Consider the following 26,020-nt stretch of genomic DNA (forward strand, 5'->3'; position numbering starts at 1 on the left):
TTGTTAGTGTATTACTGCTAAATTCACTGCCACTTCTCTTCCAAAATTACCCATCTTGCAGAAGTTCTGGTCTTCTGTCTGGTAGATTTCTGTTTGTCTCTTTTACTTTGCTAATCTACATTTTTTTTGTTTCCCTTCTCATGTTTGATCAGATATCTACTAAAATTCACTTTCACAGCCATATCTCCTTCCTCAGCAACTATATCTGGCTCCAATTTATTCCCCGTGGATTCCAACTGAAATTTCACCCCTCATGTTTCAGACAAGTAAAGATATATCCAAGATATCTAGCCTAAAGGCCTGCCACCCGACTCGGACCCGACGACATGTCGGATCGCACTTCTGGGTCTGTCATTTGGGCTCGTGTCGGGTCAGACATGCTCTATCACAGGTCAGTGGCTCCACTGTTAATTAATATTTGGACTAGAAAGGTGGTTTTGTTAGTTATTTTAAGCTTGTGCAGATCAGCAACAGTGAAAAAGGAAGGTAAGTTAACTGATGGTCGGGTCGGGCGCAGGACAAAATGGAAGGACTTGGACCAGGTCGGATGTGGTCCTGTCGGGCTCGGGTCAGGTTTTTTTGTGCACACCCTAGCAGGCCTTTAATCCAGCCTTCCTTGAACCACTGCTATCTTCACATCCTGCAATCCACACTCAAGCCATGTGCAGTCACATGCACACTCTCGACCTCTCTTTTCAGCAGCACTGACTCACTCTATCCCAAAGCTGTCCTGGCCTGCAGTTCCATTTCATCCTTCGCCTCATTCTTGCTTTAACAAGAATTTTTTTTCTTCTTTCCAGATCTCAAGGAATGCTGACTAAGGATCATCGACCTGACACACGAGCTCTATTTCTCTCTCCACAGATGCTGCCAGGCCTGCTGAGTACTTCCAGCATTTCCTATTTTTATTTCAGATTTCCAACATCCACAGTACTTTGTTCTCTTATTATTAGGAACAGAGTTTGATCAGCTCAAATATTAACATAACTTAAATAGCCTTGGTAATGCTAATTTAACCACATACACTGTGAAGTTAAAGTATTTGTTCAGTTATATCAATCAGGAACGTCTAAGAATATGGCAGAATAAAAGGCAATTGTAATATTCAGATATGAAATGCAATTCAATAAAATGTCACAGGAACCTTTAGATTTATTAAACCAGTAAATGACAGATATTAAAATTCAAGAAAAAAATTGGCGTTTTGGAAATGACAGGTCCCCAATACAAATATCTAAATCACTAAAATTCTCAGGATAAGATGAAAACTACGTGAACAAAATCATGTTAAGGTTTAGTTATTAAGATTTTTCATTGTTCAAGAAAACAAACATCTGAATTCAAACCATGATCTCACAATTGCCCTGGCTCTATTCTGTCCTCCTCTACAATGTTTATTTTCAATAAATGGTGACCACTCCAGGAAGGTGCAACATTAGTGGAAAAAGAGACAATAACATAGTCACTTAGTTAAAACTTTGCTATCATTTTACATTTTTACAATATATTATATTAATAAAGTAATTACTGACATTTAAATCACTGTAATATTTGTGTTTTTTCAATGTTGTGGTGCATAAATTGACCACTTCTCTGAACCTACTAGCAATTTAATATTCAATTGCAATACTTAAAAATAAAGTATATACGATTGAATGAATGTTGCACCTTTACACTTCACTGAAAGTAGCTGATAAACTAAACCTGATCATCCCATCTGGAATCTGAAAGAAAATCAAACATTTTCAGAGCAGAGTGTGTACATTTTGTTGGGTGAGAAGGGGACACATCCAACAAGTGAATGCACTAATGTGTCAGCCAGTGCCCAAGGGACTAATCCCCAAAGACGCATTGAAAACAGCCATCAAGCAAGGATCAACAAAAGTTTTGTATATTCAATCATCATTCACATTTATAGAAAAGCTTCTGAATCAACAACTGCGACCCATGCATTTTTGATTCTGACTGACTGGACGGCCTTTTAACTCCAGCCTATCCAAAGACTGGAGTTGGTCCCCGGGGCTGGGGTTGGATTTACACCCAACACTCACACACGTTACGTGCAGGTGGGGCCTGCTTCACACCTTCAACAACTACCACCAGAGGAAGCCCGAAGCGTGGGATTCAGGTCTGTAATTCTAAGAGACAGGAACAAAGAGTGGCACACTCACGACGACAGAGTATTTCCTAAGTTCCGGCAGCCCGGGTACGTTCATTATGTTGGCGGGTAGCTTGCTGTGGCCTCGACCCCAGCCCCGGCCCTATCCCTCCCGGTGCGCCGCTCACTCCACCCACCCGCCAGCACGAACACTCCGCAACCCCCTGTGACGTCACACAGCCTCCACCTATGACGTCAAAGGCCGCGCGCCCCAAACTCACCGAGGCTGCGCGAGGCGGGATTACCCAGTGCGCGTGCGCTACTTTTTCGACATAATTTTGGCGGGAAATTTGAAAACAAAAACCGTTGGAAACGGTTGGCGGGGAGGTGTAGAGATTGTGTCCATCGCTCTCAACAGTCAGGTTTCACTCATTTGAAAAAAATCTTCCCACATCACCGTCACATTTCACACCAATTCATGTGCAGATGTATTGCGAGCATTGCCCCCACCTTGATCCAGGGCCTTACTACAGCAACTCTTCAAATACCGGACTGAGTGAGTAAATCCCCTGTACCTGCACTCTTCTAGTACTCAAGGTGGCTCAGGTCTGTTCACAAACAGAACGACAGCTTTTTATATAAGGAGAAAACAATTACAGGCATATTGGGAAAGAGCGGGAAGAACTGGAGTAGCTCTTCGAAAGAGCTGGTGCAGACTTAATGGGCCGAAAGGCCTCCTGTTGTGTTGCACTATTCTATGCTCCGTTAAAGATGTATATTTGTGGAAGATAGCTGATTATTTCAGTTAAAAAACGTAATTGCAATGGTTGCAAAAACGCACATAATTCGGATTTTAAATCTTTGTGTCAGTCGCAAATGATAAAGGGGTAAGATTCCTTCCAAGATATAATTTATTTAAATTCGTTTTCAGGATGTGGGTGTCGCTGACAATGGCTGGCATTGTTGCCTGTTCCTAATTGCCCTTGAGATTCTGGTGAGCGGCCTCTTGTATCAGTGCGTTGAAGGTGTTCCTACAATGCTGTTGGGGATTTCCAGGATTTTGACCAAGTAACATGGAAAAGGTAATATTTGTCCAAGTCAGGATGGTGAGTGACTTGGTGGTGTTACCTTTGTCCTGCTAAGTGGTGGAGGTCATGGGTTTGGAAGGTGCTGCCAAAGTAGCCTTGGTGAGTTGTTGGAATGCATCCTGTAGTTAGCACACATTATAGCCATGGTGTGCTGCTGCTTGAGGGGGTGAATATTTAGGCTAGTGGATGAGGTACTGATCAAGTGGACTGATATGTCCTGGATGGTGTTGAGCTTCTTGTGTGTTGCTACACCTGCACTCATCCAGGCAAGTGGAAAGTATTCCATCATACTTAGAGTCATAGAGACATTAATGGCACAGAAGGACGCCATTTGGCCCAACGATTCCATGCTGGCTCGCCGCAGAGCTATGCTGTAAGTCCCATTCCCCGACTCAATCCCAGTATCCCTGCAAGTCTATTTCTCTCAGGTGGCTGTCTAAGTTCCTCTTGAAGTCATTGATCATTTCCGCTTCCACCATCCTTGTGGACAGCTTGTCCCAGCTCTTCAGGTGCCACCCACCCAGCCTGTACAGGTTTCACCTTCTCCAGTGCCCCAGGAATCTAAAGCCCTCCCTCTTGCACTATCTTTCCAGCCACACATTCATCAGCACTATCCTTCTGTTTCGATAATCACTTGCGTGTGGTACTGGGAGTAGTCTGGAGATCACTACTTTTGAAGTCCTGCTTGCTTACCTAGCTCACTAAACTCTTTTTGCAGGACCACAATCCTCTTCCTAGCTATGTTATTGGTACCAATGTGGACCACAACTGCTGGCTGTTCACCCTCCCCCCTCTGCAGCCATTCGGTGACATCCTTGACCCTTTCTGCAGGGTGGCAACACAGCATCTTGGATTCATGTCTGCGGCCACAGAAACGCCTGTCTGTTTCTCTGACTATCAAATCTCATATTACTTTTGCTCTTCTAATCTTTCTTGTAACCCCCTGTACAGCTGAGCCACCCTGTTGTGCCATGGCCTTGGCTTTGGTTGCACTTCCCAGATGAGCCATCACTTTCCTCAGTATTAAGAACTGAATATCCGTTGGAGAGTGGAATGTACTCTGGGGTCTGCTGCACTACCTGCCTGTTTCTTCTTGACTGTCTGGTGGTCATCCATTCTCTCTCTGCCTGCATGCGGGGTGACCACATAGATAAACGTGCTATCCATGAAACTCTCAACCTCACGGATCCATTGCATGATGCCAGCTGCTGCTCAAGTTCCAAAACCTGGAACTCAAGCTGCTGCAACTTATGACACTTACTGCATATATGGTTTTACAGGACCCGAGAAGTGTCCTGGAGTTCCACATAGCACAGGATGTACACTCCTGAGGTTGGAGCAACCCTGCCATTCCTCTATCTCTTAGATAATGAACCTTGGCTCTACAGCTAAACCCTGCTACTGCTAATACTAATAACCCTACCAATAGTAATAATAACTTATTGTGAATAATAAACTTAACCAATACAAATCTACCTTACCACTATTAATACACCCTACCAATACTAAAACGTTACCAATAGTATTAATAACCTCAGTAATAGTAATACACCTTACTACATACTTCCCTACATTACAGCAGTGACTGTCCTTCAAAAGGGCTTAATTGGCTGAAAAGCACTTTGGGATATCCTGAAAGGCACTATGTAAATGTAGTTTTTTTTCCTGAATTGTTCTTTATATTTGGGAGATGCTTTTGGGAGTCAGGAGGTGAGTCATTTACCACAGCATACCCAACCTCTGACCTGCTCTACCAGCAAGTTTTGGAGATCCCTTTTAGTACTATCGAAAACATTGAAGACAGCTTCAAACTGTACAGATGGCAACAGACAACATTGCATCACTCATTTTTGAAGAGAAAGTAGCTCAGCAAGCCTCATATTGATCTCTTGGAGCTGTAGCAGACATCCTGGCTAAAATCAAACATTTGGCTATGTACATCTGGAGCGTCAGGTTTTTTCATGAGGACTGCAAAAGGCACACAAGACTAAGTTGCTTAAAAATTAAAGCAACATTTAATTTATATGGTCAGTCCTGGTCCTTTTAATCACATGGCGTTTTGCTGACTTTCATTTGTGTTAGCGTGTGGACAGTTGCAGCAAGACGGACGTTTCCCTTGATAACTGCTGGTGGTTTTAAGAATAATTAAAACCTCGGAGACTATTGTTAGGGCAGCATTGCATTTTATAGTGGTACGATCAGTGAGGAGGGGTCACAAGACTCCCCTGTTATCCTTCCCCTTTGTTTGACTGCAACAGGGTTTATTATTTTTTAAATAGTGGTTACGCTTACCACTTCAGTGAGTGTTTCCCTTTTACCTTTGTAGTGATCATAAAAGAACCAATTTTTGGTTTTCTTGAGTTTAAACAAGAAAGAGGTATGTTTAAGAACAGAGGAACTAGGAGCAGGAGTAGGCAATTCAGCCCCACGAATCTGCTCCGCCATTCTATACGAAAATGGCTGATCCCTTCTCGGCCTCAACTCCACTTTCCTGTCCGTTCTCCATAACCCTTCAACCCTTTACTAATTAATGAGTTTATTCTACTTAAAAATCTAAACCCAATCTAGATTAAAAAATTACTCCACACACACACAAATAGATTACAGATTGATGAGGAATAGTTTGGGGTTGGATTAGAGTCCAGAACAAATAAAAAATAATATACTGTCTGTGGTGTCTGTTAATTCAGTTGTCTTCCGGCTGACGTTGTGATCCTGAAGTCAGTGGTTGGTAGATGTTCTTGGAGACCAAGGAGCAGGTGGTTCTCTTCCTGGGGGGCTTTTTCTTGGATCTTTCCCAACCAGCAGGCAAGCTTGGAATGCCCCCAAGGTCACCTGGAGAGAGAGGGGGAGAGAGCAAGGCACCCTCTACGTTCTACACTCAAAGTCTCAGCAGCTTGACCCTTTGTAACAAAGGTTGCCAGTTTTTTTCACAGTTGTGGAGGTAGTCACATGGTTATCCAGTATCCTTATTTGCAATTTATTTAGATTCAAAGTCTAGGAATTCTCAATCTCTCTCTGGTCTTGTTGTTTCATGATGGCTTTGAAGGTTTTGCCATTAGGAGTGAAGCTGTTAGCTGATTCCAAATTCATGAGGCATTGTTCTCGTGGTGGTTCACTCAGACATTCGTCGCTCCTTTGAAGTGTAAGGCATTTCAATGCAAATTGTGATGGCTATCTTGGCTGCCAGCTTTTTTTAAGTTAACTAGATCCTAGCTTTCCTTTTTATAAGTTTATTGTAGGTTTTTAACCGATAATTAAAAATCCTCATTTGGCATAGCATGTTTTCTTGACATTGGCCAAGATCCAGACACTGACCATGATGGGATTGTTATGCTGTTTCAGTGGGAGTTACATTATTGGTACACAGGTACATTAGCTGGGTAACTGAGCACTTACTGCTTAATGTGGCTACTTAACCTTCAATTGTAATGCTGAATATTTTCATTATTACATGGAAATCAGCTGTGGTTTCCCAATTTTTTCAAACGCTATTAGCCAATTTACGCACAACGAGGTGCCACAAACAGTAATGTGATAACCGGGTATTCTGTTTTTCAGTCATGTTTGTGGTATAATTATTGGACAGGACATCTACCGTGATCTTTGAAATAGCCGTGGGATATTTTATGTTCATCTGAGAGGGTAGGCGGAACCTTGGTTTAATGTTTCATCTGAAAAATAGCACCTCCAACAATATAGCACTCTCTCAGTACTGCACAGCAAGTATCAGCTTAGATTATATAGTCAAGCCTTTGGAATGGGGCATGAACCCACACCCTTCTGAGTCAGAGACAAGAATGCTATCCACTGAGCTACAAATATCCCCTTGAGGGTGATGCTCTTTTTTTTCAACAGGCCAAGCCATTTACTCTTCTATGAGGAAAGGAGCTAGAAGATAATAAAGTAGCAGGCATTGCTTACATTTAAAAAAAAGGCAAGATTCCTGAAAGGTGCAATTTAGGCAGCCTCTTTCAGAGGGAACGATACACACTCCCTTAAAGGATTACATCACAGCTGGATCAGAATGAAGCAAGACATTGCCCATGTGAATCACAGAATTGTTACAGCATAAAAGGAGGCCTTTTGGCCCATCATGTTCGCACCAGCTCTCTGAAAGAGCAATTCACTTGGTGCCATTCCCCCGCCTTCTCCCCGTAACCCTGCATATTCTTCCTTCTCATATAACAGTCTAATTCCCTTTTAAATGCTTTGATTGAACCTGCCTCCATCACACACTCAGGCAGTGCATTCCAGATCTTAACTGCTCGCTGCATGAAAAAGTTTTTCCTCATGTCACTTCTGCTTTTATTACCAATTACTTTAAATCCACACCCTCTTGTTCTTGAACCTTCCATGAGTGGGAACAGTTTCTCCCTATCTAGTATGTGCAGACCCATGATTTTGAATAACTCTTGTCAAATCACCTCTCAGCTTTCTCTTCGCAAAGGAAAACAGTCCTAACTTCTCCAATCTATCTTCATAACTGAAGTTCCTCATCCCTGGAACCATTCTGTGAATCTTTTCTGTACTGTCTCCAATGCCCTCATGTCCTTCCTAAAGTGCGGCACCTAGTTCTGGCACAATACTCCAGCTGAGGCCAAACTAGTGTCTTATGGAAGAATCAGAAACTAATATCACCGAATCCCCGAGACAGTCTGGTGGAACTGAAAGTGAGTAACTATCTTTTTAAAAATTCATTCACGGGATGTGGGCGTCGCTGGCCGGGCCAGCACTTATTGCCCATCACTAACTTCCCTTGAGAAGGTGAGCTGCCTTCTTGAACCGCTGCAGTCCATTTGGGGTAGATATACCCACAGTGCTGTTAGGAAGGGAGTTCCAGGATTTTGACCCAGCGACAGTGAAGGAACGGCGATATAGTTCCAAGTCAGGATGGTGTGTGACTTGGAGGGGAACTTGCAGGTGGTGGTGTTCCCATGTATTTGCTGCCCTTGTCCTTATCGTTGGTAGAGGTCGCGGGTTTATAAGGTGCTGTCTAAGGAGCCTTGGTGCATTACTGCAGTGCATCTTATAGATGGTACACACTGCTGCCACTGTGTGTCGGTGGTGGAGGGAGTGAATGTTTGTAGATGGGGTGCCAATCAAGCGGGCTGCTTTGTCCTGGATGGTGTTGAGCTTCTTGAGTGTTGTTGGAGGTGCACCCATCCAGGCAAGTGGAGAGTATTCCATCACACTCCTGACTTGTGCCTTGTAGATGGTGGACAGGCTTTGGGGAGTCAGGAGGTGAGTTACTCGCCTCAGGATTCCTGCTCTTGCAGGACATCACTGCCGGAGTTCCTCAGGGTAGCGTCTGCTCTTGTAGCCACGGTATTTATATGGCTACTTCAGTTCAGTTTCTGGTCAATGGTAGCCCCTAGGATCTTGATAGTGGGGGATGCAGCGATGGTAATGCCATTGAATGTCAAGGGGAGATGGTTAGATTCTCTCTTGTTGGAGATGGTCATTGCCTGGCACCTGTGTGGCGCGAATATTACTTGCCACTTATCAGCCCAAGCCTGGATATTGTCCAAGTCTTGCTGCATTTCTACACGGACTGCTTCAGTATCTGAGGAGTCGCGAATGGTGCTGAACATTGTGCAATCATCAGCGAACATCCCCACTTCTGTCCTTATGATCGAAGGAAGGTCATTGATGAAGCAGCTGAAGATGGTTGGGCCTAGGATGCTACCCTGAGGAACTCCGGCAGTGATGTCCTGGAGCTCAGATGATTGACCTCCAACAACCACAACCATCTTCCTTTGCGCTAGGTATGACTCCAGCCAGCGGAGGGTTTTCTCCCTGATTCCCATTGACCTCAGTTTTGCTAGGTCTCCTTGATGCCATACTCGGTCAAATGCTGCCTTGATGTCAAGGGCAGTCACTCTCACCTCTTGAGTTCAGCTCTTTTGTCCATGTTTGAACCAAGGCTGTAATGAGGTCAGGAGCTGAGTGGCCCTGGCGGAACCCAAACTGAGCATCTCTGAGCAGGTTATTGCTAAGCAAGTACCGCTTGATGGCACTGTTGATGACGCCTTCCATCACTTTACTGATGATTGAGAGTAGGCTGATGGGGCGGTAATTGGCCGGGTTGGACTTGTCCTGTTTTTTGTGTACAGGACATACCTGGGCAATTTTCCACATTGCAGGGTAGATGCCAGTGTTGTAGTTGTACTGGAACAGCTTGGCTAGCGGTGCGGCAAGTTCTGGAGCACAGGTGTTCAGTACTATTGCCGGAATATTGTCAGGGCCCATAGCCTTTGCAGTATCCAGTGCCTTCAGTCATTTCTTGATATCACGTGGAGTGAATCGAATTGACTAAAGTCTAGCATCTGTGATGCTGGGGACTTCAGGAGGAGGCCGAGATGGATCATCAACTCGGCACTTCTGGCTGAAGATTGTTGCAAATGCTTCAGCCTTATCTTTTGCACTCATGTGCTGGGCTCCCCCATCATTGAGGATGGGGATATTTGTGGAGCCACCTCCTCCAGTTAGTTGTTTAATTGTCCACCACCATTCACGGCTGGATGTGGCAGGACTGCAGAGCTTAGATCTTATTTCAGATTTCCAACATCCGCTGTATTTTGCTTTTATTTTAGATCTGATCCGTTCGTTATGGGATCACTTAGCTCTATCGCATGCTGCTTACGCAGTTTGGCACGCAGATAGTCCTGTGTTGTAGCTTCACCAGGTTGACACCTCATTTTGAGGTATGCCTGGTGCCGCTCCTGGCATGCCCTCCTGCACTCTACATTGAACCAGAGTTGGTCTCCTGGCTTGATGATAATGGTAGAGTGGGGGATATGCTGGGCCATGAGGTTACAGATTGTGGTTGAGTACAATTCTGCTGCTGTTGATGGCCCACAGCACCTCATGGATCCCCAGCTTTGCACTGCTAGATCTGTTCGAAATCTATCCCATTTAGCACGGCGGTAGTGCCACACAACACGACGGAGGGTATCCTCAATGTGCAGGCGGGACTTCGTCTCCACAAGGACTGTGCCGTGGTCACTCCTACCAATACCATCATGGACAGATGCATCTGCGGCAAGCAAATTGGTGAGGACGAGGTCAAGTATGTTTTCCCCTCTTGTTGGTTCCCTCACCACCTGCCGCATACCCAGTCTAGCAGATATGTCGTTTAGGACTTGGCCAGCTCGGTCAGTAGTGGTGCTATCGAGCCACTCTTGGTGATGGACATTGAAGTCCCCCATCCAGAGTACATTTCGTGCCTTCGCCACCCTCTGTGCTTCCTCCAAGTGCTGTTCAACATGGGGGAGTACTGACTCATCAGACAAGGGAGGGTGGTAGGTGGTAATCAGCAGGAGGTTTACTTGTCCATGTTTGATCTATGCCATGAGACTTCATGGGGTCCAGAGTCTCTGTTGAGGACTCCCAGGGCAACTCCCTCCTTACTGTATACCATTGTGCCACCACCTCTGGTGGGTCTGTCCTGCCGGTGGGACAGGACATACCCAGGGATGGTGATGGCAGTGTCTGGGACATTGTCTGTAAGGTATGATTCCGTGAGTATGACTATGTCAGGCTGTTGCTTGACTAGTCTGTGGGACAGCTCTTCCAACTTTGGCACAAGCCCCCAGATGTTAGTAAGGAGGACTTTGCAGGGTCGACAGAGCTGGGATTGCTGTTGTTCCGGTGCCTAGGTCGATGCCGGGTGGTCCATCCGGTTTCATTCCTTTTTATTGACTTTGTAGCGGTTAAATACAACTGAGTGGCTTGCTAGGCCATTTCAAAGGGCATGTAAGAGTCAACCACATTGCTGTGGGTCTGGAGTCACATGTCGGCCAGACCAGGTAAGGACAGCAGATTTCTTTCCCTAAAGGACATTAGTGAACCAGATGAGTTTTTACAGCAATTGACAATGGTTTCATGGCCATCATTAGACTCGCATTTTAATTCCAGATTTTATTAACTGAATTCAAATTCCACCTTCTGCTGTGGTGGGATTTGAACCCATGTCCCCAGAGCAATACCCTGGGTCTCTGGGTTACTAGTAGTGACAATACCTCTATACCACCGCCTCCCCCTGTCTACCCTCACCTCATGCTGACTGTGCTATTGGTACACAACCTGACAGTCTGATGTATCTGAATGGAATGAGTGCAGCTTATAGCTTCACCATTGGAAGGATGTGATTGCACTGGAGAGGGTGCAGAGGAGATTCACCAGGATAATAAAAGCAAAATACTGCGGATGCTGGAAATCTGAAATAAAAACAAGAAATGCTGGAACCACTCATCAGGTCTGGCAGCATCTGTGGAAAGAGAAGCAGAGTTAACGTTTCGGGTCAGTGACCCTTCATCGGGACCGATTCACCAGGATGTTGCCTGGGCTGGAGCATTTCAGCTATGAAGAGAGACTGGATAGGCTAGGGTTGTTTTCCGTAGAGCAGAGAAGTCTGAGGGGTGAGCTGATCGAGGTATACAAAATTATGAGGGGCATAGATGGAGTAGATAGGAAGAAACTTTTTCCCTTAGCAGAAGTGTCAATAACCAGGGGGCATAGACTTAAGGTAAGGGGCAGGAGGTTTAGAGGGGATTTGAGGAAACATTGTTTCACCCAGAGGGTGGTTGGAATCTGGAACACACTACCTGAAGGGGTGGTAGAGGCAGGAACCCACACAACATTTAAGAAGTATTTAGATGAGCCGTAACATACAAGGCTACGGGCCAAGTGCTGGAAAATGGGATTAGAATAGATAGGTGCTTGATGGCCTGCACGGACACAATGGGCCGAAGGGCCTGTTTCTGTGCTGTATGACTCTTCTTTTGGGCCTCCTTATCTCGAGAGACAATGGATACGTGCCTGGAGGTGGTTAGTGGTTTGTGAAGCAGCGCCTGGAGTGGCTATAAAGGCCAATTCTAGAGTGACAGGCTCTTCCACAGGTGCTGCAGAGAAATTTGTTTGTTGGGGCTGTTGCACAGTTGGCTCTCCTCTTGCGCCTCTGTCTTTTTTCCTGCCAACTACTAAGTCTCTTCGACTCGCCACATTTTAGCCCTGTCTTTATGGCTGCCCGCCAGCTCTGGCGAATGCTGGCAACTGACTCCCACGACTTGTGATCAATGTCACAGGATTTCATGTCGCGTTTGCAGACGTCTTTAAAGCGGAGACATGGACGGCCGGTGGGTCTGATATCAGTGGCGAGCTCGCTGTACAATGTGTCTTTGGGGATCCTGCCATCTTCCATGCGGCTCACATGGCCAAGCCATCTCAAGTGCCACTGGCTCAGTAGTGTGTATAAGCTGGGGATGTTGGCTGCCTCGAGGACTTCTGTGTTGGAGATACTGTCCTGCCACCTGATGCCAAGTATTCTCCGGAGGCAGCGAAGATGGAATGAATTGAGACGTCGCTCTTGGCTGACATATGTTGTCCAGGCCTCGCTGCCATAGAGCAAGGTACTGAGGACACAGGCCTGATACACTCGGACTTTTGTGTTCCGTGTCAGTGCGCCATTTTCCCACACTCTCTTGGCCAGTCTGGACATAGCAGTGGAAGCCTTACCCATGCGCTTGTTGATTTCTGCATCTAGAGACAGGTTACTGGTGATAGTTGAGCCTAGGTAGGTGAACTCTTGAACCACTTCCAGAGCGTGGTTGCCAATATTGATGGATGGAACATTTCTGACGTCCTGCCCCATGATGTTCGTTTATGATTTATGTATTTACTGCATTGCACACGTCAGTATTCAATCCACTAAAACTGAAGGATCAGCCCCCTTAACCTACTGAGAACTAGAAACAAACGCAAGGTGTAATATTTTTAATATTTTTGGATTTATTAAATGAATGTAAAATAAACACCATAATTTTAAATTATATTTTATATCAACCATTTTGTGTTATCAAATCATCCAAATAAAATGAAACGATTTTTTAAAACTTAGTAATATAGGTGATGCTGCTTTTATTGTCCATACCTATTTGTCCTGAAAAGGTGGCTTGCTGGGCCACTTCAGAGGGTATTACAAAAGTCAACCCATAATATGCACACCTGGGCTAGCAATGAATGCCTTCTCTGAAGGTTGTTAGTGAACTCGTTTGGGTGCCAGATTTACTGCGGACAACTTCACAATTTGCCATGTGGTTTTGATTGCTCAAGCTTTGGATACCATGACCATTGTACCACTGTGCCCTGTGCAATGTATCTGGCTGGTGTAGTCAGGAGTTACCCGGCCCATCACTAGACCTCAGTACTCTCCAAATCTTTTTTCATTCGGATATGATGGTCACTTTAAAACAAATTTAAAAAATTTAAATAAAAGAACAAAACTTAAAATAAAGTAACAATTTAGAATCAATATTGTGGAATTACAATTTCACAGGAAAAATGTGTTTTGATTTACTGTTAAACGGAATGTTGCTGGAACACTTCAATTAATTTGATGTGGAGAGGAGACACCCAGGATCCCTGCTGAAAGTTCACATGTACCAAATGAGAATCAAGCCTGGGTTTGATCCCTCACCCAACCATAGATAGCCTACCAATACTAACAGACCAGACAGACAGCGAAGCAGCAAGAGGCCAAAACTACTGTCCATGAGTCTGTACATCAGTGTGTACTATTTCCTTCTGGACGAGGGAGGAAAGGAGAGAGAATGAATAGTTGGAGAATGAAACAAGAGTGTCACCAAAAAGTACATTTTCAGCATATATCTTCATGAGAATTTGAAGGTTTGAACTAATCCCTAACTGAACAGAGGCAGAGTACTGCAGAGGTTAATACATTCTGACAACTGTGGGAGTCACAACCGCAAGAATCTCCCCAGCATCTTTTTGGGGTCCAGTACGGAAGTTCATGTCAACAAAACCAATGCTCTCTTTTTGAACCTCACATTCTTCCTCTCCATCAGTTTCCCTGGCTGCCTCCTTGGGTGGAATCCAGCAGTGCAGAACTTCAATGTCTCATGTGACTCTACGATGAGCTTTTTACTGCATTTCCAATCCATCACCAAGACCACCTTCGACCCCCCGTACATTGCTTACAACCCCACGTCACCTGAAACCCAAATCCATGTCTCATCACATCAAAAATTGATCTATGTACTCCTCACCACTTTCATACCACCACTCTTTAAACACCCCAGCTAACCCAATTGTGGCCCATATGCTCTCCCACACCAATTCCCTTACACTCTTACCCAATCCTCACCAAACTGCACAAACACACCAAGAGAATCAGTTAGTCCTGGTTGTCAATGCCCTGCATAACACTGTTCCACCCTACATGAATAATCATCTCTAGGTACATGTCCCACACATCTACTCTACTCCAGGACTACAGGATCACGCTGTTCTTTCACTCTTCATTTTTCCACCAAATCGACAATGGCTTGCTACCCCTCAGTTTCTGCCTTCAAATGTTTCCTAAATCCTACATTTTGAACAGTGGCGTCAGTCTCTCCCACCCTGAACTCCTTCACATCCTGTTGTGTACGCTGCTTCCCTTGTAATGCTCCAAGCAGTTTGCTGATTAATGCTATATACAGACAGTTATTACCAATGATTGTTGTAAATAATCCTTTTATATACTCAAAATAAACCTTTCAATTTATGATTCGCTGTTGTATTTATTGTGATTAAACAAGCCACATTTTTTAAACCGAGAAACCAAGGTGCAGCTATCACCAAGGTTTGAAAAAAAGTAGGAGAAAAGATGCAGCTTCCAAATAGCTTAGAGGTATGTCTCCATCTCGAAGCCATATAGCTCAAAGGACACAGGATTCATTCCTATTCTGTGCTGTTAGCTGATCTCAGCTGCTTTAGTATTAGGGATGCTACAATTGGCCTCCTTAGGATTAAGAAGAGGAAAATCAGCCAGAGGTCCCTTTCCCAATCATAATCCAGCAGTTTGCATTGGAGTGCGTGCATGTGGTTCCCAGGTGAATGTAGAATCAGAATTGATTACAATATTCTCCACAGGCAGCCGACTGGCACTCAAGACTTTGGCCATTTTTTTCAGGTTTCAGAAGGTGACTGCTATCTGTGGTGAGGGAGACGCTGCCTTGGTGGGGGGGGGGGGGGGGGTGGGAGGGGAAAGAGAAGAAAACCTTGAGGTTTGAAAGCCTGAAGATTGTGGAAAGGAATGTACGGAAAAGGAATATGACAAAATATCAGTAGAAGTGGAGAGAGTAGAGCCACTGGAGAGGGCAAAAATTGAGAGTGAGGAGGTACTGGAAAGGCTGGCTATACTTAGGGTAGATAAGTCACCTGGTCCGGATGGCTTGCTTTCCAGGTTGCTAAAGGAAGTGGGGATGGAGATAGCGGAAGGGCTTGCTATAATCTTCCAATCTTCCCCAGATATGGGGGAGTTGCCAGAGGATTGGAGAGTGGCAAATGTGACATCCTTATTCAAGAAAGGGTGTAAGGATAGTCCTAGCAACTACAGGCCAGTCAATTTACCATCAGTGGTGGGTAAGGTTTTAGAAACAATAATTAGGGGGGAAAAAGAATCAACAGGCACTTGGAGAGTTTTGAGTTAATTAGGGATAGCCAGCATGGATTTGTAAAAGGCAGATCATGTTTGACTAATCCAATTGAATTTTTCGATGAAGATAGTGAAGATTGATGAAGGGAATGCGTTGGAGGTTGTCTATATAGATTTTAAGAAAGAGTTTGATAAAAGTACCACATAAAAGGCTGGTTAACAAAATTGAGGCTCATGGAATAGGAGGGTCGGTGTACAATTGGATAAAAGATTGGCTCAAGGACATAAAACAGTGAATTCTGGTAAATGGTAGTGGTGTTCCCCAAGGGTCAGTGCTGGACCACTTTTTTTTTGCTTTATATAAAAAGGAGTTGGATCTTGGAATAGAGTAGAATTTCAAAATTTGCCGATGATACCAAACTTGGAGGAGCGGCAAACAGTGAGGATAATATGAACCGTCTGCAACAGGACATAGATAGGCTAACAGAATGGGCAGACAAATGACAGATGGAATTTAATACAGACAAGTGTGAGGTGATGCATTTTGGCAGAAGGGATGGGGGAGGCAACATAGACTTAATGGCACAGTTCTAAAGAGTGTGCAGGGACAGAGGGACCTAGCGGTGCATGTGCAATGATCTTTGAAGGTGGCAGGACATATGGAGAGTGAGGTTAACAAAGCATATGGGATCTTGGCCTTCAAAATTGAGGCATAGGGTACAAAAGCAGGGAAGTTATGCCGAACCTTTATAAAGCTCTAGTTAGGTTCCAACTAGAATTTTGCGTCCAGTTCTGGTCATCACACTTTAGGAAAGATGTGGGGGTTCTTGAGAGGGTGCAGAGGAGGTTTACCAAAATGGTTCCAGGGATGGAGGATTTTAGCTACAAGGTTAGGTTGGAAAAGCTGGGGTTGTTCTTCCTGGAGCAAAGGAGATTGAGCGGAGAATTGACAGAGGTGTACAAAATTATGACAGGCTTAGATAGGTTAGACAAGGAAAAGTGTTCCCATTAACTGATGGTATCAGAACCAGGGGACACAGATTTAAAGTTTGGGCAAGAGATGCAGGGGTATGTGAGGAAGAACTTATTTACGCAGCGAGTGGTAATGACCTAGAACTCACTGCCCACGAGGGTGGTGGAAGCAGAGACAATCAATGATTTCAAAAGGAAATTGGATGGGCACTTACAGGGCCACAGGGATTGAGCAGGGAGTGGGATTGACTGGATTGCACCGCAAAGAGCTGGCATAGATTCATTGGGTTGAATGGCCTACTTCTCTGCTGTAAATGACTGACATGCAAAGGGAGAAGCTTTTGGTTACATAGGGTCATGAAAAGCTGCTTACCTGTGAGGGACAGTCACTGCCTCCTACTCACACACAAAAAAAAAATCACTAAACACCAATTGTGAAACCCAAAATAATTTTCCTAAAGCCAAATCATTTGTGGGTTTGCAATATAATTGCTTTTCTCAGCTGTCTGTTCCTACATGAGCTGAAGCTGTTAGCAACATTACATTAACAAAAGATAAATAATCCAACAAGATTTATGTGTTCAGGGAAGAATGGCAAATATGAAAACAGTTTGAAGTTCTAAGCCATCTCCCATATTCTTTGGTAGATTCTTCAGCAGCAGAGATGTACAGAAATTAGATAGATGCAACTTGATTAAAAACATCAGCATGTGTTCAAACCTGTAAACAGAAACAGTCACCCAATTCATGACTACTTCTTTGGCAAGCTGCACCAGCAAGTATTTAACTGCTGCTGTACACAAATGGATCACCCACACCAGATCAATATTGATCAGGTTATTGAGAAACCCAGTGCAGCCCAAAGCCCATTGTGCATGACACCACCCTGGTTGAAGACAATAGGAGAAGCTTAGGTTTTATAAACCTGTAGATTGTCGGGAGAAAGAGAAGACTGAGGGAGATGAAGCATTCACCACTGTTCAGGTCCTGGGAAAGAATGAGTTTAGATAGGATATGGCACAATGAGTCTTCAGTGCAGAGAGCGTATAAGATGGAGTAAAAGGCAGAGAGAAAAGTTCATAAGAGACTTTACATAGTTCCATTGCTGTCGAACAGTCACATCTCTCACTCCGTAAACTAAGTGTACAACTGCGATCACATGAGGCCTGTGAGTTTCTCGTCTTTTGTTCAAGGCAGTACCATATAGCAGACACAATGTGATTAGTTAAAAAGAGAATAAAGTGTTGGTCAAATCTCCTTGGTGATGGATCTTTTTACACTCATGCTTTCTGAATTACATTCCAGAGTCAACACATTGATCTTTTGCCAGTATGGACTCGATGGGCTGAATGGCCTCCTTTGGTGCTGTAATTACACTGACTACATCTTGTTAATATATCTGCTATCATATTGTACTAATGTAAACATTTAAAATGCTTGGATTTTTTAATAGAAATTTTAAATAATGGCATAACTCAAAAGATACTGCTGCTTTTTTGTTACTATTCAGTTTGATTAATTTTGTTGAAGAATTATTTTTCAAACCAGTTTATATTTCTGTAAATGTAAGACACTGAAACACTCTGCCATGGAAAGAGTTTAGGAACATTGACAAATTTTTTCACAAGGGCCAATGGCTTCTGAATAAACAACGCCTAGCTCCATGTCCTGACTCATGCTTCGGGTTTCATTCAGTGGCTCTTTTCTCATTGCACTGATCTGTTCTCAGGGTTGCCATGGCTCGGATCTTGAACTGTTGGCTAATTCGGGACAGCTCTGTGTCCTGTCTGTGCCCAAGTCCTGTTGGGAATTCAAACCTTCCTTGCAGTCGTGTTCTCCAATTCCTAATTGCACAGATGCACTATTAGACCAGACTCCTTTCTTGCTCCCCAGTTCTACATTTGACATAGAGATTGAGCCTTCTCCTGATACCTGTCCCATATCAAACCAAGATAGGAGATTTTCTGGGGCTCCCAGTCCCATTTCTGTCACAAATGGCATTTCTGGTTCAGGAGCTGACTGCTCGGTTTTCTCTTCCCATCCTTCATTCGCAAGCTGCTGAACTTTCCGGATGTCTGCAAGCAATTCCTGGTTTTCCTCTTTCCAAATTCGGAACTTCTCCACTGTTAAATTGGGATCATCCAGGATCTTGTTAATGGACTGCAAATCTACCATCTTGGCCTAAAAAATGTTCAAGTAATGAGGTTAGTTACTACAGCAACTAACTTTCAAAAATCACACAATGCAGACAAATCACACAATAGTAATCTAACCACATGCCTTCAATGTGCTCTGCAGTGCTCGCAGATGGTGCGCTTTCTCGTTGATGACTGGATTCTTGTTTCGTCTGATGAACGACCAGTGATAATCTTTTCGAAAGGGTTGCTCCTTACCGATCAGTGACACACCTCCCTGCTGCAAGACTTTTATTAACGTCTCCAGCTCGTCATCAGAACTCTGATTGGGTTCTGAAAGAGATGGACAGAAACAGCAGTGAGCTTCTATAAGGCACTGAAAACCTTCAGTCCCCTAGTAGTCATACACAGGGAAGAGACATGGCCCTTGCCTTCCTTAGGCTTTTTTGGACAGTTAAAACTGAGGGGGTTTAAATTGGCTACCGGAGTCAGGTAAAACTCCTGTGCCTTATTTTCATGTGGTCAATAACCCATTTATTTAAAATAATTAACGGCTTCATTAAATGAGTGCACAAATAAACTTTATTCCAACAAGTTGATCAGTCATTACTGGAAGAAATTAAACCTCAAAGTATCATGCAGGATATTTTATTTTAGGTGAAAACTACAGAGACTGAAGGATATAAATCCAGTAGAAGACTTCCATTCAGCCTGGTCCTCACTCCACACACAATAGTACTGTCACAATTCTACTTGTCCTGGTACATAAATTTTCCAAAATGTCTAATTTTTGCTAATATTGGGGCACATTTGAATATGTGGTGAGCATTCTCAAGTATCTCACCCAAGTTCCCCATATGTAGACCTAAACAATAAATGTCAGAAAACTAGTCAACCATGGAGAGAGGATGAGAACAGCTAAATGCTATCCTTTCCTTATTCAGGGCAGCATGTAGGTAGGAAGAGGAGGGAGCCAAAGATAAATCTTTACGGGGATGCCAGAGGCACCAGTAAGGGAAAGGAAGAAAAGCCATTGTGGAGGTACTGTGGCTCTGATTCAATAAGTAAGAATGGAACTAAGTGAGGGCAATCCCACTAAGCTGGACAATGGTGGAGGATATTTCTCTTTAATGTATTCATTCATGGGTGGATGTTACTGGCAAGGTCAGCACTTATTGCCCATCCATAATTGCCCTTGAAGGTGATGATGAACTTCCTTCTTGAACAGCTGCAGTCCGTGTGGTGAAGATATTCCCACAGTGCATCCAAGTTTTTGACCCTGCAATGATGAAGGAACTGTGATGTATTTCCAAGTCAAGATGGTGTGTGACTTGCAGGGGGACTTTGAGGTGGTGGTATTCCCATGCATCTGCTACCCATGTCGTTTTAGTTGGTAGATGTCATGGGTAAGGGAGGTGCTGTTGAAGAAGCCTTGGTGGGTTGCTACAGTACATCTTGTTGATGTTGCACACTGAAGCCACATTGCATCAGTGGGGGATGGAATGATTATCTAAGGTGGTGGATAGTGTGTCAATCAAGCGGGCTGCTTTATACTGGAAGGCGTTCAGCTTCTGAGTGTTGTTAGCGCTGCACTCCTCCAGGCAAGTGGATAGTATTCCATAACACTCCTAACTAGTACATTATAGGTGATGGAAAGGTTTTGGGGAGGCAGGAAGTGAGTCACTTGCCGCAGAATATCCAGCCTCTGATCTGCTCTTGTAGCCATAGTATTTATACAGCTGGTTCAGTTAAGTTTCAGGTCAATGGTGACCCTCCAGGATGTTTATAGTAGGAGGTTTAGCAATAGCAATGCCATTGAGTGTCATGGGGAGATGATTCTCTCGTTAGAAATGGTCATTGCCTGACACAGCATCAGCCCAAGACTGGATGTTGTCCAAGTTCTACTGCATGCAAGTGTAGACAAAACACTTTGCTATTGCCAGCAAAGATCCCCATGTCTGACCTTGTGAGTGAAGAAAGGTCATTGACAAAGCAGCTGAAGATGGTCACGCCTAGGACATCGCCTGGAGAAATGCCTACAGTGATGTCCTACAGCCAAGACGATTGGCCTCCAACACCACAACCATCTTCTTTTGTACTAGACATGATTCCAGCCAGTGGAGTGTTTTCTCCCCAATTCCCATTGACTTTAATTTTACTTGGGCGCCTTGATGCCATACTTGGTCAAATGCTGCCTTGATGTCAAGGGCAGTCATTGTCACCTCACCTCTGGAATTCAGCTCTTTTGTTCACATTTGGGCCAAGGCTGTAATGAGGTCTGGAGCTGAGAGTGTCTGGCTGAACACAAATGAAGCATCAGTGAGCACATTATTTGTGAGTAAATGCCGTTTGATAGCATTGTTGATGAGTGCTTTCATCACTTTGCTAATGTTTGAGAGTAAGCTGATGTAAAGGCCTGCTACCCGACGGGACGACATGTGTCGGGTTCGGGTTGGGTCGGGTCGCACTTCCGGGTCTGGCATTCGGGCTCAGGTTAGGTTGGGTTGGTTCGGACACGCTCTATCACCACCTCAGATAAGTGACTTTAAAGTCCAAAAAGTAAGTTAACATTAAAGGTGGTTTTGCTGCAGTTAGTTTAAGCTTTTGCAGGTAAGGAACAAAGTGAAAAACGGAATGTAAGTTAACTGATGGTCGGGTCGGAAGCGGGAAAAAATGGCAGGACTTGGGCTGGGTCGGACTCTGGATCGGATGGGGTTCTGTCGGGCTCGGGTTGGGTCTCATTTGCAGACCCGAGCAGGCCTTTAGGCTGATGGGGCAGTAAATGACTGAATTGGATTTGTCCTCCTTTTCTGGACAGGACATACCTGAACACTTTGTCGGGTAAATTCCAGTACTGTGGCTGTACTGGAACAGTTTGGCTAGGGGCTGGTGTTGTCAATTGTGTTAAAAGTTGAGTCACGGGAGCAGTGGCTCTCACTCTAGGCTACAGAGGGAAGGAAGGAAGGAATGAATTGATTGATGGAAAATGGGAAGTGCTTAATTCATCAGCAAAAACTTCCCTACAGTAGGGGGTATGGAAGGCAGCAACACTGACCTTACGGTACAGAGGGCAGTGTTAGTAAACTCTTCCAGAGATTATCTTAAAAAGATGTGATTTTCCTGAGGGACAGACTATTTTCAGCAGCTGTTTGAGGATTTGTCTAATTGCTCCTACCTGCACTCAGCTTCCTCTCCTTACTGGGGCTGGATGGCCTGCTAAAGCGGCCGGAGTCTCCACTGGGTCCAACTTGTCCATAGTTACCTGATGAATGTCTGAATCGTTCTATGGGTGAAAGGTCATTGCTCCTCCGTGCCTGCTGCAAACAAACAGAGGCAACATTCACATTGGACAATCGGATCCCCGATTTGTTACTGTTTTGGCCAAATACTCCTGCAGGGATGTTTTTTGCTGATGAATTAAACATTTTCAATTTGCTAACAATGAATTCCTTCCTTCTACCGACTGCTTCCCCCTCAACCCCCACTTCCTCCCCCCCCCCGCCCCACCACAAGGTAAAAAGGGACAGCCCGGTTAACAGCTAATTAGGACAACCATGGAATATTCCCACGTGTGGACATCAGGCAAGGACAGAATATAAGGTTTGCGATTGAATATCCTTTCAATGTTCACTGTCCAGGCTCACACATGGAAAGTGATTACAGAGGTGAGGTCCCAGTACCGATCCCTGCGGTACACCAATAATCACAGGCTTCCACTCGCAAAAACAGCCCTTGACCATCACCTGCTGCCCCCTGCCACTAAGCCAATTTTGGATCCCATTTGCCAAATTGCCCTGGATCCCATGGGCTCTTGCCTTCTTAACCAATCTCCCATGTGGGACCTTATCAAAAGCCTTATTGAAGTCCATGTGGACAACATCAACTGCTTTACCCTCATCTACACATCTAGTCACCTCCTCAAAAAATTCAATCAAGTTTGTTAGACATGATCTCCCCCTTACAAAGCTATGCAGACTATCCCTGATTAATCCCTGCCTCTCCAAGTGGAGATTAAGTGAAGCTCAGTACCCCCACACCAACTCTCCTCCCCAGCATCTCTTATACAAGTTACTGTATTAGCTGGTACTATTCCTGGCCATTTCCCTCTTCCAGCTTTTACTAAAGCTGTGTTGCATGCTTTTTTTGCCTGTTCTCTTTTCATTCTAACTCTGACTGTACTTACAAGGTAGGATTTGGTTCGGGGAGCACAAGGTATTTCTAGAGAATCGTCACATTCTTCAGTTTCCGTCTCACTCCAGCAGTCTGCAGTGGGACAGTATTTGGTTTTAACAAAAGCAAAGCCAAATACAGAACAGCATTAATGTCACTTCTGAAATAAAAGCTTGGAACATGAAGTACTCAACATGTATGGTATTACATCTCCCTCTAGTGGCAAGAATATGCATTGTACCAAAGAAAATACATTTTAATTCCACTCCCCATGAGGGCATTAACCCTGATCCAACCTTGCCTAAAGTCAAAGTGACATCGATTAAAACTTTCCAACTGGCCTCTATGGTTCAGGGAGTAGGTGACCAAATCTATCAGGATGTCCCAGGTTTGACCAGTAGGTGCTGAATTAGTTGATCCTAGCAGAGGCAGTGTTTCAGCTGCTACATCAGGCAAAGGACAGCATTTGGTTGGGCTGTGATGCTCTCCCAAGTCCAGTTGGCTCCCAACACTCACTGTTTTGGCTCACAAACAATGGCCACTTGGGTGAGGTACTGGAGAGTGTCCAATGCATATGAAATCTATATGCCAGTGAGAGTCAGTATTTTCAGGAAAGAAGGAATTTGTAAATCTAATTTAAATGAAAACATAATGTTCTTGATTTTGAGGAGGAAATAATCTGCAGATCTGCATCTGCTGTGTGACATCATATTGTATGATTAAGCATATCGAGAAAAGATCTTCAGTTTCAACTTTTTTTATTTGTTCATGGGATGTGGGTGTCGCTGGCTAAGCCAGCATTTATTGTCCATCCCTAATTGTCCTTGAGAAGGTGGTGGTGAGCTGCCTTCTTGAACTACTGCAGTCCTCAGTGCATTAGGTATACCAATAGGGCTGCTAGGAAGGGAGTTCCAGGATTTTGACCCAGCAACAATAAAGGAACGGCGATATAGTTCCAAGTCAGGATGGTGTGTGGCTTGGAGAGGAACTTGCAGGTGGTGGTGTTCCCCTGCATCAGCTACCCTTGTTCTTCTAGGTGGTAGAGTTCGCAGGTTTGGAAAGTGCTGTCTAAGGAGCCTTGGTGCATTGCTGCAGTGCACCTTATAGATGGTAGACACTGCTGCCACTGTGCTTCGGTGATGGAGGGAGTGAATGTTGAAGGTGGTTCAGTGGGAGCAGTCTTACCTCTGGATTAGAAAGACATGGGTTCAAGCCCCACTCTAGAGACTTGGACACTTCTGTTAACACGCCAGTGCAGTACTGAGGGAATGTTGCGCTGTTGGAAGTGTCATCTTTCAGTCACGAAATTGAGCGTTTGCCCACTTAGATGAATATTAAAATCCCATGACACTAGGTACAGATCACAGGCAGTCTTCATATCTGTGGATGAAAGCTTCACAGCCAATCATAATTTGTTCCTCGCAAGACATCCACACATGGACTTTCTAGCAGAGACCACTGGACAGAGGTGGAAGTGCTGGTTCCCCACACTCCCATCTCTAATACAAGGGCACTGAGGCTAATTGCAGCACACTCTTTGAGATCAGCTAACTCAGCACAGACTGGAGACGGAATCTGGGTAGGACCTTGTGCTGTATGTTTCAGTGCCACACAGGGCAGTGCATCCATCCACAGAGGCACCAGGGAAACTCATGCTGCATTCAGGACAGACTACGAATGCCACTGTTTATATGTTGCAATCTGTTAGGGTGCAATTTGAATATTTGCAAGTGAACTGGTTTCTCATTACTCTGTTTACAGCACACACTCAGCAGCAAACCCCAGCATGTTATCAATTATAAATTCAATTAAGTTGCCTTTTCCAGTGGGTACTTGTTTCTCAAATGGAGGAGTATCTGTGCGCGTCAGTGAAGGGTTGTGCAGCAAGTCCCTGGCCCCAAGTGGATATGGGAACGGAGTGGGAGGGAAAACAAATTGGCATGAGGTGCAGTTCCAGATGTTGCCTGGGCCCCTTGCCACTTTGTCGAGAGTGGGGAAGGCTGAGGACATACTTCCTGTCCTAGGCCAATTTGAGGCCCTTAAGTGGTCAATTAATGGCCACTTAACGGCCTCTTCCTGCCTCCAGTCCAATTTTATGGAGGATGGAGGCACTCACTGCCACGTGGAGACACTCCTAGTGGGGTTGGGGGTCTTCCTTATGGGGCAATCCAAGGCCCCTGGAGGGCCTCCTCGCGGTATTGGTCGACCCCCAAAATCCTGTCGGTGGGACCTGCCTTACTGGCCCCAGCGACTGCAACCCCTTACCCGTCATGGGGTCTCTGATGTCTTCAGCATCAGCAGTGGCCACTGCTCCCAGTGACGCTGCCAGTACTGCAGAGCTTCCTGCCCTCCGATTGGCTGGCAGTTCTGGAGGTGGGAGCTTGTCCCTTAAAGGGACAGCTTCCCCAACAGTGAGCAGTTAATTGACTGCCTGCCATGAAATAGCAACAGGGGTCCAACAGAGGGCCGTGGCACATTCTCTCCTCACCCACCCCCCCGAGCCTTCTGGCCCACTGCTGGGACCCCCATCACTGGAATAAAATACGGTGCTATAATTATATTTATTCAGTTGTTCCACCCAGAGCTTCTTACCTTCCTCATTGTTTTCAGAGGGTTTCTCGGTTTTATATTTTTGAATGGCACTGATGAGACTATTAATCCACCTACAGATCAAGAAGAGAGTCAGAACCAGAGACATGATGGACTGCACTGATCAACAAAGGGCAGTGAGGGATATGTCATCCCAGAAATATGGTGTGTAAGCACCAACAGGAGGCATTGTCTCCCAGGAAAGAGCAGAGAGATGGCATTTCCAGCCTCACATCAAGGGCAAAACCCCCAAACTACTTTATCAATTTCCAGGAGATGGAACCAGAGAACGTTATTACTCAGTTTGTTCAATATAGTTTTATTTTAAGAATATGTTACGTATAAGGAGTTGCAGCAATACCAGTGCAGCTGTTTCAGGGTCTTGAGCCAGTATCCTGCTTACGGTTTGCAAGAGAGGAGACCTATAAATGAGCAGCTACTTACTTCCTCATTTCATCCACATTGTCTGCTGAAAAGACGAAGGACTTGAACTTCTGGTGACAAAGCTGGAATACACTGAAGAGTG

At 44.7% G+C, this 26,020-nt stretch overlaps 2 protein-coding genes across 5 annotated transcripts in view; both read right to left on the reverse strand.

Annotated features, from left to right (window-relative positions):
* The window catches only part of LOC137346984 (cation channel sperm-associated protein 4-like), a 62,222-nt gene extending 59,985 nt beyond the window's left edge, over positions 1-2,237 (reverse strand). The window contains exon 1 of the mRNA XM_068010960.1: positions 2,172-2,237. Within this exon, the coding sequence (XP_067867061.1) occupies positions 2,172-2,216 (45 nt within the window). The 5' untranslated portion in view covers positions 2,217-2,237. The remainder of the gene's footprint in view (positions 1-2,171) is intronic.
* A 10,773-nt stretch (positions 2,238-13,010) lies between these two features.
* Positions 13,011-26,020, reverse strand: part of cnksr1 (connector enhancer of kinase suppressor of Ras 1) — a 90,314-nt gene continuing 77,304 nt past the window's right edge. For 2 of the 4 annotated variants that reach the window (XM_068011441.1, XM_068011438.1), the window contains 6 exons: positions 25,939-26,010; positions 25,498-25,568; positions 22,919-22,998; positions 21,911-22,052; positions 18,881-19,068; positions 13,011-18,781 (listed from right to left, as the gene is read on the reverse strand). In XM_068011441.1, coding sequence (XP_067867542.1) covers positions 18,326-18,781; positions 18,881-19,068; positions 21,911-22,052; positions 22,919-22,998; positions 25,498-25,568; positions 25,939-26,010 — 1,009 coding nt within the window. In that variant the 3' untranslated portion in view covers positions 13,011-18,325. The remainder of the gene's footprint in view (positions 18,782-18,880; positions 19,069-21,910; positions 22,053-22,918; positions 22,999-25,497; positions 25,569-25,938; positions 26,011-26,020) is intronic. The other 2 variants (XM_068011440.1, XM_068011442.1) reach the window with 2 other exon arrangements.

Source organism: Heterodontus francisci, chromosome 31 (genome assembly GCF_036365525.1).
Source record: "Heterodontus francisci isolate sHetFra1 chromosome 31, sHetFra1.hap1, whole genome shotgun sequence".
NCBI classification, from domain to species: Eukaryota; Metazoa; Chordata; class Chondrichthyes; order Heterodontiformes; family Heterodontidae; genus Heterodontus; species Heterodontus francisci.